Below are 18,847 nucleotides of genomic sequence, written 5' to 3'. Positions count from 1 at the left end.
ACTGGATGGGCCATTGGCCTGATCCAACATGGCTTCTCTTATGTTCTTATGGCCACTGTGTGACACAGTGTTGGACTGGATGGGCCATTGGCCTGATCCAACATGGCTTCTCTGATGTTCTTAATCTTAATGTTCTTAGGGGTTTTTCTACAAAAAAAAGCCCTATGCGAAACAATGGTGATGTCAGGGGGTATGGCCTAATACGCAAATAAGTTCCTGCTGGGCTTTTCCCACAAACACCGCCCCCCCCCCCCCCGGATTTCACCTTGGCTCACTCACCTCGGATCCGGCGATGACCCAACTGTTATTATCGGACTCCCGTGAGTCTGAGTTGTCAGCCATCTCTGCTCATGCCCCGCGGTGCCCCACGGCTTCTACCTGCAGGTGACAGGCCATGGGATCAGCAGGGCCTTCCGGTGGGCCACCCCCATTCACCCTTCATAGGATGTGCCCACGGAAAGGGCCCACGGAACTCTCACTAACAAGGCACCTTGACCGGCTGTTCGAGGAGAGGAAGTTTGACTGGCAAATTCATTTGACATGCAAATGCAGGCAAAGCCCTGCCGGCGTCATAGCTGACAGGATGGGCAAACCGCACAGGTTCTCATCCACAATCCACGGCTGGGCAGGAGATCTTAGCCAGCGTTGCTCTCCTTGTTGCCCCCTCCCTCCCTTTCCCCCCTAGCCCAAACTTAGGGTTGCCAGCCTCCAGGTGGGTCCTGAAGATCTCCTGCTTTTACAACTGATCTCCAGCTGGCAGAGATCAGCTCCTCTGGAGAAAAGGGATGCTTTATAGGGTGGACTCTACGGCACTGGATAGGGTTGCCAAGTCCAATTCAAGAAATATCTGGGGACTTTGGAGTTGGAGCCAGGAGACTTTGGGGTGGAGCCAAGTGACATTGGGGGTGGAGCCAGGAGCAAGGTTGTGACAAGCATAACTGAACTCCAAAGGGCTCTCTGGCCATCATATTTAAAGCGACTGCACACCTTTTAAATGCCTTCCCTCCCTTTGGAAATAATGAAGGATAGGGGGACCTTCTTTGGAGGCACATTGAATTGGACACCCTAGTCCAATCTTTTTGAAACTTGGAGGGTATTTTGGGGAGAGGCACTGGATACTATGCAGAAAATATGGTGCCTCTATCTCAAAAAACAGCCCCCCTGAGCTCCAGATACCCGTGGATCAATTCTCCATTCTACCCTATAGGGAATAATGGAGTACCCAGCAGACATGTCCCTCCCCGCTCCCCGTGTTCTGATGACCCTGAAGTGACGGGGGGGGGGGGGGCTCCAAACCAGGGGATCCCCTGCCCCCACCTGGGGATTGGCAACCCAAACAGAGAATCGCGGCTGAGGGCGGCAAAAGAAAACCCCCAAAGGGCTCCGTCATGACCTGCCTCACAAAGAAAAACCACTTTTCAAAATAACGTAGAAACCACTCTCATACAAAATATTTCATAAGTCATACCCTGACAGAAAAACACCAACCTTTAGTGCAGAAGAAGGACGTAAGTGAATATATAAACAGTCCAATCCTGGAAATATACAAGAAAAGTCCTTTTAAACAAATCTTTAATTGTATTTGTCTGTGTCCTTTTTAGAAGATGATATTGGATTTATATCCTGCCCTCCACTCCAAAAAGTCTCAGAGTGGCTCACAATCTCCTTTCCCTTCCTCCCCCACAACAGGCACCCTGTGAGGTAGATGAAGATATTGGATTTATATCCCGCCCTCCACTCCGAAGAGTCTCAGAGCGGCTCACAATCTCCTTTACCTTCCTCCCCCACAACAGACACCCTGTGAGGTAGATGAAGATATTGGATTTATATCCCGCCCCCCACTCCGAAGAGTCTCAGAGAGGCTCACAATCTCCTTTACCTTTCCCCCCCCCACAACAGACACCCTGTGAGGTAGATGAAGATATTGGATTTATATCCCGCCCTCCACTCCGAAGAGTCTCAGAGCGGCTCACAATCTCCTTTCCCTTCCTCCCCCACAACAGACACCCTGTGAGGTAGATGAAGATATTGGATTTATATCCTGCCCTCAACTCCCAAGAGTCTCAGAGCGGCTCACAATCTCCTTTCCCTTCCTCCCCCACAACAGACACCCTGTGAGGTGGGTGGGACTGAGAGGGCTCTTACAGCAGCTGCCCTTTCAAGGACAACCTCTGCCAGAGATATGGCTGACCCAAGGCCATGCTAGCAGGTGCAAGTGGAGGAGTGGGGAATCAAACCTGGTTCTCCCAGATAAGAGTCCACACACTTAACCACTACACCAAACTGGCTCTGCTAAAAAGGTAAAGGAAAGGTCCCCTGTGCAAGCACCAGTCGTTTCCAACTCTGGGGTGACGTTGCTTTCACAATGTTTTCATGGCAGACTTTTTACGGGGTGGTTTGCCATTGCCTTCCCCAGTCATCTCCACTTTCCCCCCAGCAAGCTGGGGACTCATTTTACCGACCTCGGAAGGCTGGAAGGCTGAGTCAAACTGGAGCCGGCTACCTGAACCAGCTTCTGCTGGGATTGAACTCAGGTCGTGAGCAGAGGGCTCCGACTGCAGTACTGCAGCTTTACCACTCTGCGCCACGGGGCTACCTAATCTTAAATAGGTACACACATGGCCTGGTCCAACATGGCCAGGCCTGACAAGGTCTCATTTATGTCAGCCCTCCTAACAAATGAGCTTGACGCTCCTGGCTTAGAGGGAGTATTGCTGGCAACCCTACTTTTACGTGCTCTTTTCCTCTCCACTAACTAAATCAGCATAAACGATGCAAAGCAAGATAAGTCAAATTTGGTTTTGTTTGCCTGACCTACACGGGCCACAGAATCCAGCTTTCCTTCATGCCGAATTTAGATTGCCCTAATGCCATTTTTTTTTTTTTTGCATGTGTGTGTGGAGTGTGTATACACACACAGAAAGAGCCTTGAAGAGCCAGGGAAGGAAGGGGGCAGGGCCCTCGGGTGCCTTCCGGCCAGCCAGTGCTATTCTAGTTGGAGAGGGTATGCCGAGAATCCAAATTATGCCCGTCCCGAATGTTGGCCGATTACTCAGCGCCTGAAGATCTCCTGGCCCAAATCGCAAGGGGTGAGCCGGCTTTGAAAGAACCCCTTTGGGAATGGAGGCAGGAGACAAGCAGTGAGGAGAGAGAGAGGGTTTGCACCCAAAGACCTCCCTCAAAAAAGGGGGAGAGAGAGAGAGAGGGAAGTGTCTCTCCCCCCCACCCCCATCCTGACCTCTTTTCTCTCCAGTCTCTCTTCTCCCCCTCTTCAGAGCAGCTGCCAGGCTCAGAGAGTGACTTTGGGGGAAGGATTCGAGTATATTTAGCTCCTTTTAATGCAGCGGAGCAGGTGTGGAGAGCCAGGCCGACAGGCCCAGACCGCTCTGCAGGGACGTGGCAGAGACAGTGGACCACCACTCGCACAGTGACACGCCTGGCTTTCTTTCCTCTCTTCCCCCACCCCTCACAGAGCGCTGAACGTGGGCCCCTAGCTGGCAGGAAGGACGCGAGGCTGTCTCTGGGTCTCTTGGAGGCGCCTCTGAACTCCCGAGGGATGTCATAGCAACCTTGGTGGAGATGACCTTAATAGGCAATCTGCGCAGGCTGAGGGGAACCGGCAGGCCCCAATCCTCGAAACCACCAATGCTGCTTGACCTTTTGAAAGGGGGGGGAGGATTCATTCAGACGGTTCTAGGGTTGCCAGCCTCCAGGTGGGGAAAGGAAAAACAAGCCCTAAGGCATCCACGAAAAAACCAGCCTCAATTATGAAAATATCAAGTTTATCAAACAATTCACGAAACAGTACAAAAAATCACCCGGAAACTCAACGTCCTTTCAGTTTGTAATAGAAGTTCATAGTCTTTACGGTGGAGATCCGGGAAAGAAGTTGGCAAAGCCATGAATCGAGAGTTCGATGCTCCAGAGATTTCTTTCAATACATGCCAGTGTAGGGACAATTGGCAGCCCAGCACGAGAACGCAACAGGGAGGCACGTATTGCCCTGTTACACCGAAGGCTTTTACAAGCTTCAAAATACATTCACAATTTGACAAGAGGCACAAAGCTCCAACATTCTGCAGAGTACAAACGGCCGTACTTATTATGAATGCATTTTGAAGCTTGTAAAAACCTTCGGTGAAACAGGGCAACACGCATTTGGAGCATCTGGAGCATCGGACTCTCCATTCACGGCTTTGCCAACTTCTCTTCCGGATCTCCACCATAAAGACTATGAACTTCTATTATGAATGGAAAGGACATTGGGTTTCCGGGTGATTTTTTTGCACTGTTGCTTGAATTGTTTGATAAACTTGATATTTTCATAATTGAGGCTAGTTTTTCGTGGATGCCTTAGGGCTTGTTTTTTTCTTTTCCTTTCCACGTTACTCTTTGTGTTGCTACGGCCTCCAGGTGGGGCCTGGGGGTCTCCCGCTTTGATAGCTGATCTCCAGCTGGCAGAAATCAGCTCCCCTGGAGAAAAGGGCTGCTTGGAAGGGTGGACTCTGTGGCATTGGATCAAGCTGAGGCCCCTCCACTCCCCAAACCCCACCCTCTCTTGGCTCCACCCCCGAAGTCTCCAGGTCTTTTCCAACACAGACCTTTTCCAACACAGACCATCTCCCGCTTTTAAAACTGATCTCCAGCTGGCAGAGATCAGCTCCCCTGGAGAAAAGGACTCTGTGGCATTGGATCAAGCTGAGGTCCCTCCACTCCTAAACCCCGCCCTCTCCTGGATCCACCCCCAAAGTCTCCAGGTATTTTCCAAAAGAGACTTAGCAGCCCTAGAAGGTTCCCCAGGTTTTCCTGTTTAGGTGTAGCATTGCAAGTTTCTGGCAATCGGGGTTGCCAGCCTCCAGGTGCGGCCTGGAGATCTCCTGCTTTGACAACCGATCTCCAGCTGGCAGAGATCAGCTCCCCTGGAGAAAAGAGGAAAATCATCAAATCACCGGTCAACAATAAATATTCACACTCTCATTGTGTGTACGCGCTATTGATTTAGTGCAAGTATAAGACAAAATGAAGAACAAAGGAACAGTAAGGTCTTTGTACTCCCCCAGATTATACACTTAAACGTTTCTACATAGGAACCAGCCTTAACCAAGTCCATAAGTAAGTGTTTTCGGGTGGAGTCCTTAAACGTTCCACTGTGATGTTGCAATAGAGAGAAAAAGGAGGGACCGTATAGAAAGGAGTCCTCCCGGTTTCGCCCATCTCACACTTCGTCAGCCTCTTTTCTCAGTGTTTTTCGGAGCCATAGTAATTATGTTACAAACACGGATCAATGCATGCTCTAAACCTCTGCTGCCGGCTCTCCCCTGGAGAAAATGGCTGCATGGAATGGCATTGTCGCATGCTGAGGCCCCTCCCCAAACCAAGCCCTCTCCTGGATCCACCCCCAAAGTCTCCAGGGATTTTCCAACACAAACCTGCCTATTCTGGGCAGAGTGTAGGACTCTGGGAGATTCAGATTCGAATCTTCACTGTGCGATGGAAGTTTGCTGGGTCAGGCACACATTTTCAGCCTAGCCTGCCTTGCAGGGCTGCTGTGAGGATAACGTGAGCTGTTTGGGGGCCCCATGGGGAGAAGGCAGGGTATCAACGAAGCAAGCCAATAAATGGTAAAAAGTTGCCAAGATGCACAAAACTTCTTATATTGGGGTAGAGCTTTTCCCCATCACCAGTTGCCCAGATCCTTAAAGCAGAGATGCCGGAATTTGAACCATCTGTACACAAAGCAGGCACTGTGCCGCTGAACCTCAGCCTCTTCCCGAAGTTTATGGGCCAGTCTGCACCAGACACTTCTGGGAACGTCTCCAGCTAGCAGGGCAGACTGCACTGGCCACTGGGGGCTAGCGAAGGTTTGTAGTTAAGAGAAAGAAACTGCGGGCAAAGGAATCTTTGGGTCAAACATCGCCCTGGTTATGAATGGGGAGGGACAGTGGCTCAGTGGTAGAGCATCTGCTTGGTAAGCAGAAGGTCCCAGGTTCAATCCCCAGCATCTCCAACTAGGCAAGTAGGCGTGAAAAACCTCAGCTTGAGACCCTGGAGAGCCGCTGCCAGTCTGAGTAGACGATACTGACTTGGATGGACCCAGGGTCCGATTCAGTATAAGGCAGCTTCATATGTTCAATGGATTAGATGGCCTGAGGCATGTCATAATTCCCTCCAACCTGACAAAACTACCCTCTAAAGATGTTGTAAGAATGACAAATGTAAGAATGACAAAGGAAGGGCTTCCACCATAGAGAAGGTGGGGTTTTTTTTTTAGCACTAATGCAGGTCCAGTTGGCATCAGGGGGTGTGGCCTAATACACAAATAAATTCCTGCTGGACTTTTTCTGCATTCATTTGCATGTCAGGCCACACCCCCTGACATCACCATTGTTTCACGGGGGGCTCTTTTGTAGAAAAAGCCCAGCAGGAACCTATTTGCATATTAGGCCACACCCCCTGATGCCAAGCCAGCCAGAACTACGTCCCTGTGTGTCCCTGATCAAGAAAGCCCTGATACTTAACTCTCTTTCCTACAAGAGCCAGTGTGGTGTAGTGGTTAAGTGCGCGGACTCTTGTCTGGGAGATATGGGTTCGATTCCCCACTCCTCCACTTGCAGCTGCTGGAATGGCCTTGGGTCAGCCATAGCTCTCACAGAGTTGTCCCGGAAAGAGCAACTTCTGTCAGAGCTCTCTCAGCCCCACCCACCTCACAGGGTGTCTGTTGGGCGGGAGGAGATTGTGACCTCTCTGAGATTCAGAGTATAGGGTGGGATATAAATCCAAAATCATCAAATATCATCACCAAAATTGGTTCTTAAAGTCTTGGAAATGTGTGTTTGGGATTTCGATCCTACAGAACCCAAGAGTGGCCATAATTCTACATTAATTGGGGAGGTTTTGTGCCTGCAGTCTCAGTGTGGGCTGAGAAGGTATTTGGCAGATGCCTGAAAGGGAGACCACCCCACAGAGGCCAGAAGAACAGAACGGACAACCCCCAACCATTCAAACCCAGAGAAAGGAGCGCTCATCTGTTCTGTTGCTGTTACAGGGACCGAATTGTGGTTAAGTGAACTACTTTCCTTCTGTCAAACATAACCCGCCCCCCAAAATAAGGGAACCTTCATTGAAGGAGGGGAGAGATCCCCTCCCCAATTTGAAAGGAACCCTCCCCCTTCCCAAACAAGAACCCTGGATTAGTCTGTGTTTCAAAAGTGGGAGAAAGAGATCACCTTGCTTTCATGTCCCCCACCCCCCAGGGCGGGCCCTAGACCACCCAGTGCCCTAGGCAAAGCTAACTTCAGGTGCCCTGCCCCCCCCCCCCCCCCCGCAATCTTCAAAAACACATGAATTAGCACCATGACTTCCAGGCGTGCGCATACACAGATACCGAAGAAACCAACTTAAAATTGCTCTTTTAAAAAATTATTCTGAGAACAAGTAATAATTCCGAGAACAAGTTTATATGTTGCGATCTGCCTTGAGCCCGTTTACGGGAAAAGGCGGAATATAAGCCTACTCAATAAATAAATAAAATACAATAATCCTTCATTTTCTTGTGAGTCTGTTCTCTTTAGTAGCAACATGTTTTTACCGCAATGCCAGGTACGGAAAATATAAACGTCATAAAAAATACAGACAAACACAAATATAATATAGAAATAGCCAGTTTGGTGCAGTGGTTAAGTCTGTGGACTCTTATCTGGGAGAACCGGGTTTGATTCCCCACTCCACTTGCAGCTGCTGGAATGGCCTTGGGTCAGCCATAGCTCTCACAGGAGTTGTCCTTGAAAGGGCAGCTGCTGTGAGAGCCCACTCAGCCCCACCCACCTCACGGGGTGTCTGTTGTGGGGGAGGAAGGTAAAGGAGATTGTGAGCCGCTCTGAGACTCTGATTTAGAGAGAAGGGCGGGGTATAAATCTGCAATTCTTCTTCTTCTTCTTCTAATAGAGTTGAAAGGGACCCCCCCCCCCGCACAATGCTGAAAATTCAGTTACTCCCCCCCTCAACAACACAAACTTTTTTACTTAAAATACAAACAGGCTTAAAACTCTTGCAATATTTAGTTCTGGATACTGACCCCTTTATGGCACTCCCAAAGCAAGTCACCCCCAAAACACGGGACCCATCGCGAGGGTCCAAGTGATGGGGGGACGTTGCCATAGCAACCTAGCATCAGCATCCCAAATGACCCCTTTTTTGGGGGGCAGGGTTCCCTAGAAAACAGGGGGGGCGAGTCTGAACCTGCCCTGAAAAATGGGGAAACCTCTCCCCACGCCCCAGCTGTCTTCACTCCCCCCCTTTAACCATCCCTACCACGGTCCAAGGGCTCCCGGTGGCTCCCGCGCCCCAGATCCAGAGAGGGGGGCAAAAGTCCCGGCTCCGGTTGGAAAAAGTTTGTCCCACAAACTTCGCAGCTTCTTTACCCTGCGGGGAAGCAAGGGGCGGGCCGCGAGGGACAGGGAGCCAATCGGAGGGGTCGGCGAGGAAGGCTTGGCCAGTGGTAGGGGCTGCCTAGGTTCTGGGGCGGGACGAAGACAAGTGGGAGAGGCGGCGTACTTTGGTGAGGCGGGGGAAGGACCCCTGCATTACCCTCCGAGAATCCACCCCACTGTGCCGCTTCTGCCGGGAATGCTCCGATTCCCACCCTGGAATCCATCCATGCATCACGCACCAGGGGTGGCTGAGCTGATGGAGGGCAGAGGCGGAGAGACAGGGACAGCTGCAGAGGGCGCCGCGCCGGTGGAGTGGGGAGGAGCAGCTGAGCCAGACGCCCCAGCCAGCCAAGGAGAGCCCTCACCCTTCCCTTCCCTGGATGACACAGGAATCCACTTGAAGAAGAGCCCTGTGTGACTCCAAAGCACGCACACACAGGCAATGGGGGGGAAGGATTTATTTATTTTATGCAGGTTTTCTTCCCATTGGAAGAGCCCCGTGGCGCAGAGTGTTAAAGCTGCAGTCCTAAGCTCTGCTCGCGACCTGAGTTCGATCCCTGGCGGAAGCTGGGTTTTCAGGTAGCCGGCTCGAGGTTGACTCAGCCTTCCATCCTTCCGAGGTCAGTCAAAGGAGTCCCCAGCTTGCTGGGGGGAAAGTGTAGATGACTGGGGAAGGCAAGGGCAAACCACCCCGTAAAAATTCTGCCCTGAAAACCTTGTGAAAGCAACATCACCCCAGAGTCAGAAACGACTGATGCTTGCACAGGGGACCTTTCCTTTCCTTTCTTCCCAGCAGGAACCCAAAGCGATTTACTTCATTCTATGATTCTTGGTTTTAGCCTTACAACGACCTTGTGTGATAGGTGTGGCTGTCCCAAGGTTGCCCATAAGAACAGAAGAGAAGCCATGTTGGATCAGGTCAATGGCCCATCCAGTCCAACACTCTGATTCACATAGGGGCCAAAAAAAGCCAGGTGCCATCAGAAGGTCCACCAGTGGGGCCAGGACACTAGAAGCCCTCCTATTGTGCCCCCCCCCAAGCACCAAGAATCAGAGCATCAATTGCCCCAGACAGAGTTCCAACAGTACGCTGTGACTAATAGCCACTTAAGGACTTCTGTTCTATATGTTTATCCAATCCCCTCTTGAAACTTGCTATGCTTGTAGCCACCACCTCCTGAGGCACTGAATTCTCCACCCTTCAGGTGAAGAAGTACTTCCTTTTATCTGTTCTAACCTGATTGCTCAGCAATTTCATGGAGTGCCCACAAGTTCTTGTATTGCGAGAAAGGGAGAAAAGTCCTCCTTTCTCTACCTTCTCTATCCCACGCATAATCTTGTAAACCTCTATCACGTCACCCCCTCAGTCGACGTTTCTCCAAGCTGAAGAGCCCCAAGCGTTTTAACCTTTCTCTGTAGGGAAGTGTTCCAACCCTTGAATCATTCTAGTTGCCCTTTTCTGCACTTTTTCCAAGGCTATAATCTCTTTTTTTGAGGTGTGGTGACCAGAATTGTACACAGTACTCCAAATAAGGCCAACACTGTCAATTTATACAGGGGTATTATGATACTGACCGATTTATTTCCTAATAATTCCCAGCATAGCGTTGACCTTTTTGATTGCAGTCGCACACTGTCTCGCCCAGCCAACTTCCATGGCAGAGCGGGGATTCATACCCAGGTTTCCTGGATTCTAGTTTGACACTCTTAACCAGTACACCGGGCTGGTAAGTTAGCCTGTCCTGGCTTCAGGGGAGAGTTAATTAACCAAGGATATCCGTGTGGCATAGGGTCAGACTAGCATCAGGGAGACTGGGTTCGAAACTCCGCTCCGCCACACTTGAAGCCCTCACTGCCCCATTGGCCAGCTTGGAGAAGGCATTTATTTCTTTAAATCACTTCTCCAAGCCAGCCAGCAGCTTAGAGAAGGCATTTAAAAATTAAAGTTGCTTTCTTTCCACCCTCCCTCCATGTATTTTTTCTTTCCTTCCTTCCCTCAAACATTTGATGTTCATGTCTTGCGGCTCTCAGACATCTGACATTTATTCTATGTGGCTCTTAACATTAAGTAAGTTTGGCCACCCCTGTCCTAGGGGTTTGTGCGTCTGCGTGCAGAAATACAATGTGCCTCCTCCACCACCCTCGTGGTGCATGCCACTCTCTTACCCAGACCTCTCTGCTGTCACAGAAGGCATTTTGCTCAAACCCAGGCCTTGGATTCAGCAGGAGCTCACAGGAGCACAGCTCCTGAACCTTTCTGAGAGTTCCACCTCCTCCTTCCCACCTTGTCCACTGAACAGTAGGTGCAGCTGCATAACCATCCCTGGATGAGCTCCACCACCTATTTTTCTACAAAACGACCCCTGCTCAAGCCGATGAAATCAGATTGAACTTGGGTCTCCCATATCCAGTTTCTGTTCTTGTCTTTAGCTCCAGTACTCCCTCCTCTTCCAGCCGCCCCCCCCCCAAACGTCTTCCTGCTTGCGCTGACCCCATTTTGCCACAAACGCATCACAGCCCACAAAGGGCTCTGCTTCCAGCCAAAGATGGTCCCTGCGTTTTCTTTTCTCTGCCCGCTGGTGTCCCAGGCCTGTCCTTGGCAGCGCCCTGGGACTGGCACCAGGGGCTTTTCCTTTGGAGATGGAGCCAAGGAGGGTGTTTTTACAAGGAAACCCTCTGCCAAAGGCGCCACTTTGTCACTGGACTTCCAGGAAAAGGACAAAGGGAAGAACGCAAATCACTTCGAATGCTGCTTTGTGGTGCCTTCAATGGCCTGGCAGCGGAGACAGAAATATGACAAGAGCTCTTTGAATCTTGGACATTTATGCCCTGAAAATCTTTCAGGGCTTTTTTTTGTAGCAGGAACTCCTTTGCATATTAGGCTACACCCCCCTGATGTAGCCAGTCTTCCAAGAAGACAACAACGACATTGGATTTATATTTCACCCTCCACTCTGAATCTGAGTCTCGGAGCAGCTCACTCTCTCCTTTATCTCCCCCTCCCCCGCCCAACACGCAACAAACACCCTGTGAGGTGGGTGGGGCAGAGAGGGCTCTCCCAGAAGCTGCCCTTTCAAGGACAACTCTGCATGAACTATGGCTGACCCAAGGCCATTCCAGCAGCTGCAAGTGGAGGAGGGGGGGAATCAAACCCGGTTCTCCCAGATGGAGTCCACACACTTAACCACTACACTACACAAGGGGTCAACATAACCCAGCTGAAACTTGATGGCCTTTTATGTGCCCTCTGTCTCATGATCTGAGCTTAAGAACATCAGCTGATCTTGCATTGAGCAAGGAATTGGGAGTACATGGCCTGGGTGGCCTGTTTCAACTATGTGATTCTAGGATAAGAACAGCAGAAGAGCCCGGCTGGATCAGACCAGAGGTTCATCTAGTCCACCATCCTGTCTCACACACTGGCCAACCAGTTCCACTGGCCAACAACAGAGCAAGGAGGCTGATCCAGCAGGGCTCTTCTGAATCAGCCCAGTGGTCCATCTACTACAGCATCCTGTCTCATACAGTAGACTCAACCAGTTCCTCTGGAGGGCCAACAACAGGACAGAGAGGCCGAGGGGCTTCCCCTCAGAAGAGCCCTGCTGGATCAGACCAGCGAAGGTCCATCTAGTCCAGCCTCCTGTCTCACAGTGGCCTCAACCAGTTCCTCTGGAGGGCCAACAACACGGCAGAGAGGCCGAGGCCTTCCCCTCATAAGGACATCAGAAGAGCCCTGCTGGATCAGACCAGTGAGGATCCATCTAGTCCAGCCTCCTGTCTCACACAGTGGCCTCAACCAGCTCCTCTGGAGGGCCAACAACACGGCAGAGAGGCTGAGGCCTTCCCCTCATAAGGATATCAGAAGAGCCCTGCTGGATCAGACCAGTGAGGGTCCATCTAGTCCAGCATCCTGCCTCACACAGTGGCCTCAACCAGTTCCTCTGGAGGGCCAACAACAGAGCAGAGCGGCCGAGGCCTTCCCCTCATAAGGACATCAGAAGAGCCCTGCTGGATCAGAACAGTGAGGGGCCATCTAGTCCAGTCTCCTGTCTCACACAGTGGCCTCAACCAGTTCCTCTGGAGGGCCAACAACAGAGCAGAGCGGCCGAGGGCTTCCCTTCATAAGGACATCAGAAGAGCCCTGCTGGATCAGACCAGTGAGGGGCCATCTAGTCCAGCATCCTGCCTCACACAGTGGCCTCAACCAGTTCCTCTGGAGGGCCAACAACAGAGCAGAGCGGCCGAGGCCTTCCCCTCATAAGGACATCAGAAGAGCCCTGCTGGATCAGAACAGTGAGGGGCCATCTAGTCCAGCATCCTGCCTCACACAGTGGCCTCAACCAGTTCCTCTGGAGGGCCAACAACAGAGCAGAGCGGCCAAGGCCTTCCCCTCATAAGGACATCAGAAGAGCCCTGCTGGATCAGAACAGTGAGGGGCCATCTAGTCCAGTCTCCTGTCTCACAGTGGCCTCAACCAGTTCCTCTGGAGGGCCAACAACAGAGCAGAGCGGCCGAGGCCTTCCCCTCATAAGGACATCAGAAGAGCCCTGCTGGATCAGAACAGTGAGGGGCCCTCTAGTCCAGTCTCCTGTCTCACACAGTGGCCTCAACCAGTTCCTCTGGAGGGCCAACAACAGGTCAGAGAGGCCGAGGCCTTCCCCTCTTAAGAACATCAGAAGAGCCCTGCTGGATCAGACCAGTGAGGGTCCATCTAGTCCAGCATCCTGTCGTACACAATGGCCTCAACCAGCTCCTCTGGAAGGCCGACAACAGGGCAGAGAGGCTGAGGCCTTCCCCTCATAAGAACATCAGAAGAGCCCTACTGGATCAGACCAGTGAGGGGCCATCTAGTCCAGCCTCCTGTCTCACACAGTGGCCTCGACCAGTTCCTCTGGAGGGTCGACAACAGGGCAGAGAGGCCGAGGCCTTCCCCTCTTAAGAACATCAGAAGAGCCCTGCTGGATCAGACCAGTGAGGGTCCATCTAGTCCAGCATCCTGTCGTACACAATGGCCTCAACCAGCTCCTCTGGAGGGCCAACAACACGGCAGAGAGGCTGAGGCCTTCCCCTCATAAGGACATCAGAAGAGCCCTGCTGGATCAGACCAGTGAGGGGCCATCTAGTCCAGCCTCTTGTCTCACACAATGGCCTCAACAAGTTCCTCTGGAGGGCCAACAACAGGGCAGAGAGGCCGAGGCCTTCCCCTCATAAGAACATCAGAAGAGCCCTGCTGGATCAGACCAGTGAGGGTCCATCTAGTCCAGCCTCTTGTCTCACACAGTAGCCTCAACCAGTTCCTCTGGAGGGCCAACAACAGGGCAGAGAGGCTGAGGCCTTTCCCTCATAAGAACATCAGAAGAGCCCTGCTGGATCAGACCAGTGAGGGTCCATCTAGTCCAGCATCCTGTCTCACACAGTGGCCTCAGTCAGTTCCTCTGGAGGGCCAACAACAGGGCAGAGAGGCCAAGGCCTTCCCCTCAGAAGAACATCAGAAGAGCCCTGCTGGATCAGAGCAGTGAGGGTCCATCTAGTCCAGCCTCTTGTCTCACACAATGGCCTCAACAAGTTCCTCTGGAGGGCCGACAACAGAGCAGAGAGGCCGAGGCCTTCCCCTCAGAAGAACATCAGAAGAGCCCTGCTGGATCAGACCAGTGAGGGTCCATCTAGTCCAGCATCCTGCCTCACACAGTGGCCTCAACAAGTTCCTCTGGAGGGCCGACAACAGAGCAGAGAGGCTGAGGCCTTCCCCTGATGTTGCCTCCAGGCTCTGGGTTTCAGATGCTTATCCCCTCTGAAGACGTTCCCCTCAGTCACCGTGACTAGTAGCCACTGAGAGACTTCTCCTCCCTGATGTGAGCGAAAGGTTATCACCGCTACAATCCTTACAACCCTTTATTTTCACAGTCCCTGACCTGGCAGCCATGTCTGATACCAGGGAAGTTTCTGCCCTGGGCTCTCAGGGCCCTGCCCAGTAATAGCAGCGCCGGTCAGAAGGGGAAGTGATCCCGGGGTGCTCTCCTCTGACCTAAGGGGCCTTCCCCAGTGCAAACTGCAGAGTCAGAGGGACTGTTTAGGGAGTGACATCAGGATCTTCCTAGGCTCTGCTTTCCCAGAATGCAAGTGCAGTAACCAGGGGTCATTTTGTAGAAAAACAGGTGGTGGAGCTCATCCGGGGATTGTTATGCAGCTGCACCTACTATTCAATGGACAAGGAAGTGGAACTCTCAGGAGGTGGAATTCTCAGAAAGGTTCAGGAGCTGTGCTCCTGTGAGCTCTCATTGAATCTGAGGTCTGGCAGTAACATCTCATACCTTCAGCAACTAAACTACGGTCTTGGAGTCTGCCAACATCTAGCACAGGGGTGGCCAAACTGTGGCTCAGGAGCCATACCTGGCTCTTCCACGCATATTATTTGGCTCACAAAGCCCCCCACCACACCGTTGACTGGCTTGGAGAATGCATTTAAAGTTGCTTTCTTTCCACCTCTCCAATTGATTCACTTTTTTTCCTTCCTTCCTGTCTTGCAGCCCTAAACATCTGACCCTCATGCCTTGCGGCTCTCAAACATCTGCTGTTTATTCTGTGTGGCTCTTACGTTAAGCAAGTTTGGCCACCCTGATCGAACGCTAAAGACAGGAGTCTTAAGATCTTGACCTAGAAAATTAGATTTTTCGTTCCTGACTTCAGCTTTAAATTTTGTCGTAAGATCTAGGCTGATGAAGAGTGCTGATGCCCTTGCACAGTGTTTTGAAGAAGAAGATGATATTGGATTTATATCCCGCCCTCCACTCCCAAGAGTCTCAGAGCGGCTCACAATCTCCTTTCCCTTCCTCCCCCACAACAGACACCCTGTGAGGTGGGTGGGGCTGAGAGGGCTCTCACAGCAGCTGCCCTTTCCAGGACAACCTCTGCCCGAGCTATGGCTGACCACAGGCCATGCTAGCAGGTGCAAGTGGAGGAGTGGGGAATCAAACCCAGTTCTCCCAGATAAGAGTCCACACACTTAACCACTACACCCAACTGGATCTCTTGAATCGCCTTGGTTGGCCCTCCCAGGTTATATTCGTGGATTTTGTTTCTAACACAGGAGGACGAATGAAAGGTCTTATTTTTTATCCTGGTTTTCCCCCAGCTGAGGGACTGGAAGTGGCTTTCCACATCCTCCTCCAATTAAGAAGAGATTGGAATTATACCCCACCCGTCATTCACAGCGGTTTACAATCTCCTTTCCCTTCCTCTCCCCACAACAGACATCCTGTGAGACAGGTGGGGCTAAAAGAGCTCTCACAGAATCTGCTCTTGAGAGAGCAACTCCAAGAGGACTTGTGACCAGGGGTGGAATTCTAGGAGCTCCTTTGCATATTAGGCCACACACCCCTGATGTAGCCAATCCTCTAAGAGCTTAAGCATCCTCTATCAACTCGCGTTTAAGATGGAACCCGGAAATGACACCTAGCCATCTTATACATATATTGAACTGTGGCACTTTATTTTGTAGCTGTTAATAATCTTAATTGTTTATTTAATTTAATTGAATGTATTTAACTATTTTAATTGTCTTTTATTGCAATGACTGGATTTTAGTGTAATCGTGGTGTAAACCATGTCATGTAAGCCGCCCTGAGCCCGCGTTGGCGGGGGAGGGTGGGATATAAGAATTATTATTAAAATTCCACCCGCTTGTGACTGACCCAAGGCCAACTAGCAGCTGCATGTGGACGAGTAGGGGACCAAACCTAGGTCAAGACTAGAGTCCACCGCTCCTAACAGCTACACTAAGCTGACTTTCAGCCACCATGTGATGATAGGCTCCGACTGTCACTGGGGAGCCTGACCTTGTCTGATTTCAGAAGCTAGGCAGGTCAGCCCTGGTTAGTGCTGGAACGGCAGACAATGAATGTAAGAGAAGCCATGTTGGATCAGGCCAATGGCCCATCCAGGCCAACACTCTGTCACACCACGGTCAAAAAATGAGGTGCCATCAGGAGGCCCACCAGTGGGGCCAGGACACCAGAAGCCAGACAAAGTTCCTATGTGAACCACCTCGGTTCGTCTCTTGCCTTGAAAACCCTATGGGATCGCCACAAGTTCCCTGTGATTCGATGGCACTTTCTAATTCCACAGACTCCTTTATTCTGGAGGGCCACTTAAGCACCTTGTGTGGGTCGAGAATTCACAAAGAAGTCATTTACTAATCTTCTGAATCCCAGAGCCAGGAGGCAACATCAGGGGAAAGCCTGTGCGGGGAGGGACAGTGGCTCAGTGGTAGAGCATCTGCTTGGGAAGCAGAAGGTCCCAGGTTCAATCCCTGGCATCTCCAACTAAAATAGGGTCCAGGCAAATAGGTGTGAAAAACCTCAGCTTGAGAACCTGGAGAGCCGCTGCCAGTCTGTGTAGACAATACTGACTTTGATGGACCCAGGGTCTGATTCAGTATAAGGCAGCTTCATATGGTCTGATCCACCAGGGCTCTTCTGATGTTCTTAAGAGGGGAAGGCCTTGGCCTTTCTGCCCTGTTGTTGGCCCTCCACAGGAACTGGTTGAGGCCACTGTGTGAGACAGGATGTTGGACTAGGTGGACCCTCACTGGTCTGATCCAGCAGGGCTCTTCTGACGTTCTTATGAGGGAAAGGTCTCGGCCTCTCTGCTCTGTTGTTGGCCCTCCAGAGGAACTGGTTGAGGCCACTGTGTGAGACAGGAGGCTGGACTAGATGGACCCTCACTGGTCTGATCCAGCAGGGCTCTTCTGATGTTCTTCTGAGGGGAAGGCCTCGGCCTCTCTGCCCTGCTGTTGGCCCTCCAGAGGAACTGGTTGAGGCCACTGTGTGAGACAGGAGGCTGGACTAGATGGACCCTCACTGGTCTGATCCAGCAGGGCTCTTCTGATGTTCTTATGAGGGGAAGGCCTCGGCCTCTCTGCCCTGTTGTTGGCCCTCCAGAGGAACTGGTTGAGGCCACTGTGTGAGACAGGAGGCTGGACTAGGTGGACCCTCACTGTTTTGATCCAGCAGGGCTGTTCTAATGTTCTTATGAGGGGAAGGCCTCGGCCTCTCTGCCCTGTTGTTGGCCCTCCAGAGGAACTGGTTGAGGCCACTGTGTGAGACAGGAGGCTGGACTAGATGGACCCTCACTGGTCTGATCCAGCAGGGCTCTTCTGATGTTCTTCTGAGGGGAAGGCCTCAGCCTCTCTGCCTTATTGTTGACCCTCCAGAGGAACTGGTTGAGGCCACTGTGTGAGGAGGATGCTAGACCAGATAGACCACTGGTCTGATCCACCGGGGCTCTTACGATGTGCGTCCATCAGTTTGCTACCTAAGAGTGAGCTGAAAATGTCGACTCTTTGCTGAAGCCGGTAGCAAAAGCACTCACAGAGCTATAACTGGGTCCCCACCACCCCCAAGCCTGCTTGCCCTCAAAATTATATTCCAATAGTACAGTACAAAATTTTTGCTTTAATCATCATCACACATAAAAACAAACAGCGGGGAGTGTCGTGTGTCTAGGCCGCACCTTGCCCCACTCATCCCACCCTCCGCGGCCCAAACTGTTTCGCTGTGAAAAGTTCCGGCAGGATTTACACTTTAAAAAAACCAGAAATCAAAACCACACCAGTAATCACGTCCATTTTCTTTCTTTTTAAAAAAGAAACGTAAAAAAGTCAGGGCTGGGGAGATTCACCAAAAAAACAGCGAAAGAAGATCTTAAAAAAAGAAACATTTAAAAAAAAAGGAAAGAGAAAATTCCAGGAGCTTCTCCTCCACGGCTGTGTTTGAATGCCCGGCCCACTGAGTGTTTTTTTTTCGGGCAAGGTCGGTCTGTCCCAGCTCACGCGGCCACAATCCCACGTCCTGTGGCACGATCGCCAGCCGCCTGGCTCTTTCGCTCGGGGCTCTTCCCCCGAAACGGTCCGTCTTGGGCGAGCCGCGGATGACGTAACTTCCAAAATTGGGTCAAGAGGATGGATCAGCACCGACGAGAAAAGAGCCCAGTTCTCGGGGAACGGACCCTCCTCCTCTTTGGAAGAACCCGCATGATGCGTCAGTGCAGAAAGTGGAGACGGGGTTGTAACACTTGGTAGCACCTACTGGGGTTCGCCGATGACCTCAGACCCACCCTACCCAATCCCGTAAGAGCTCGGACAAAAAGTCAAAAGGGCGGGCTTGGCATGTGACTGTATTTCTGCAAATCGGCCCAACCACTCTTGGGTTGAGGGACAAAAACGGAGGCTGCCCCGGGACGCGAAGCTCGGGCACCGCTTTGAACCACAGCGGCGGTTCCCCGGACATGACGACAGGCCGCTCCGCTGCTCTGAACCACGACAGTGGCCTGATGCTGGGGCAGGGGAGAGGAATGTCGCGAACCCTACACTACGGACCATCCAAGCAGCTCCGCAACGGGGCCGGACAAACTGCAGCTGA

The 18,847-nt window shown here is 51.7% G+C and overlaps 1 protein-coding gene across 1 annotated transcript in view; it reads right to left on the bottom strand.

Moving 5' to 3' along the window:
• PBXIP1 (PBX homeobox interacting protein 1) overlaps positions 1 to 361 on the bottom strand; it is a 34,069-nt gene extending 33,708 nt beyond the window's left edge. The window contains exon 1 of the mRNA XM_060253368.1: positions 280 to 361. Coding sequence (XP_060109351.1) covers positions 280 to 342 — 63 coding nt within the window. The 5' untranslated portion in view covers positions 343 to 361. The remainder of the gene's footprint in view (positions 1 to 279) is intronic.
• Between the last annotated feature and the right edge of the window lie 18,486 nt (positions 362 to 18,847).

Source organism: Heteronotia binoei, chromosome 1 (assembly GCF_032191835.1).
Source record: "Heteronotia binoei isolate CCM8104 ecotype False Entrance Well chromosome 1, APGP_CSIRO_Hbin_v1, whole genome shotgun sequence".
In the NCBI taxonomy this organism is placed as follows: Eukaryota; Metazoa; Chordata; class Lepidosauria; order Squamata; family Gekkonidae; genus Heteronotia; species Heteronotia binoei.
The sequence above is the reverse complement of the archived record's forward strand: the minus strand, read 5'-3'. Positions and strand labels throughout refer to the sequence as shown.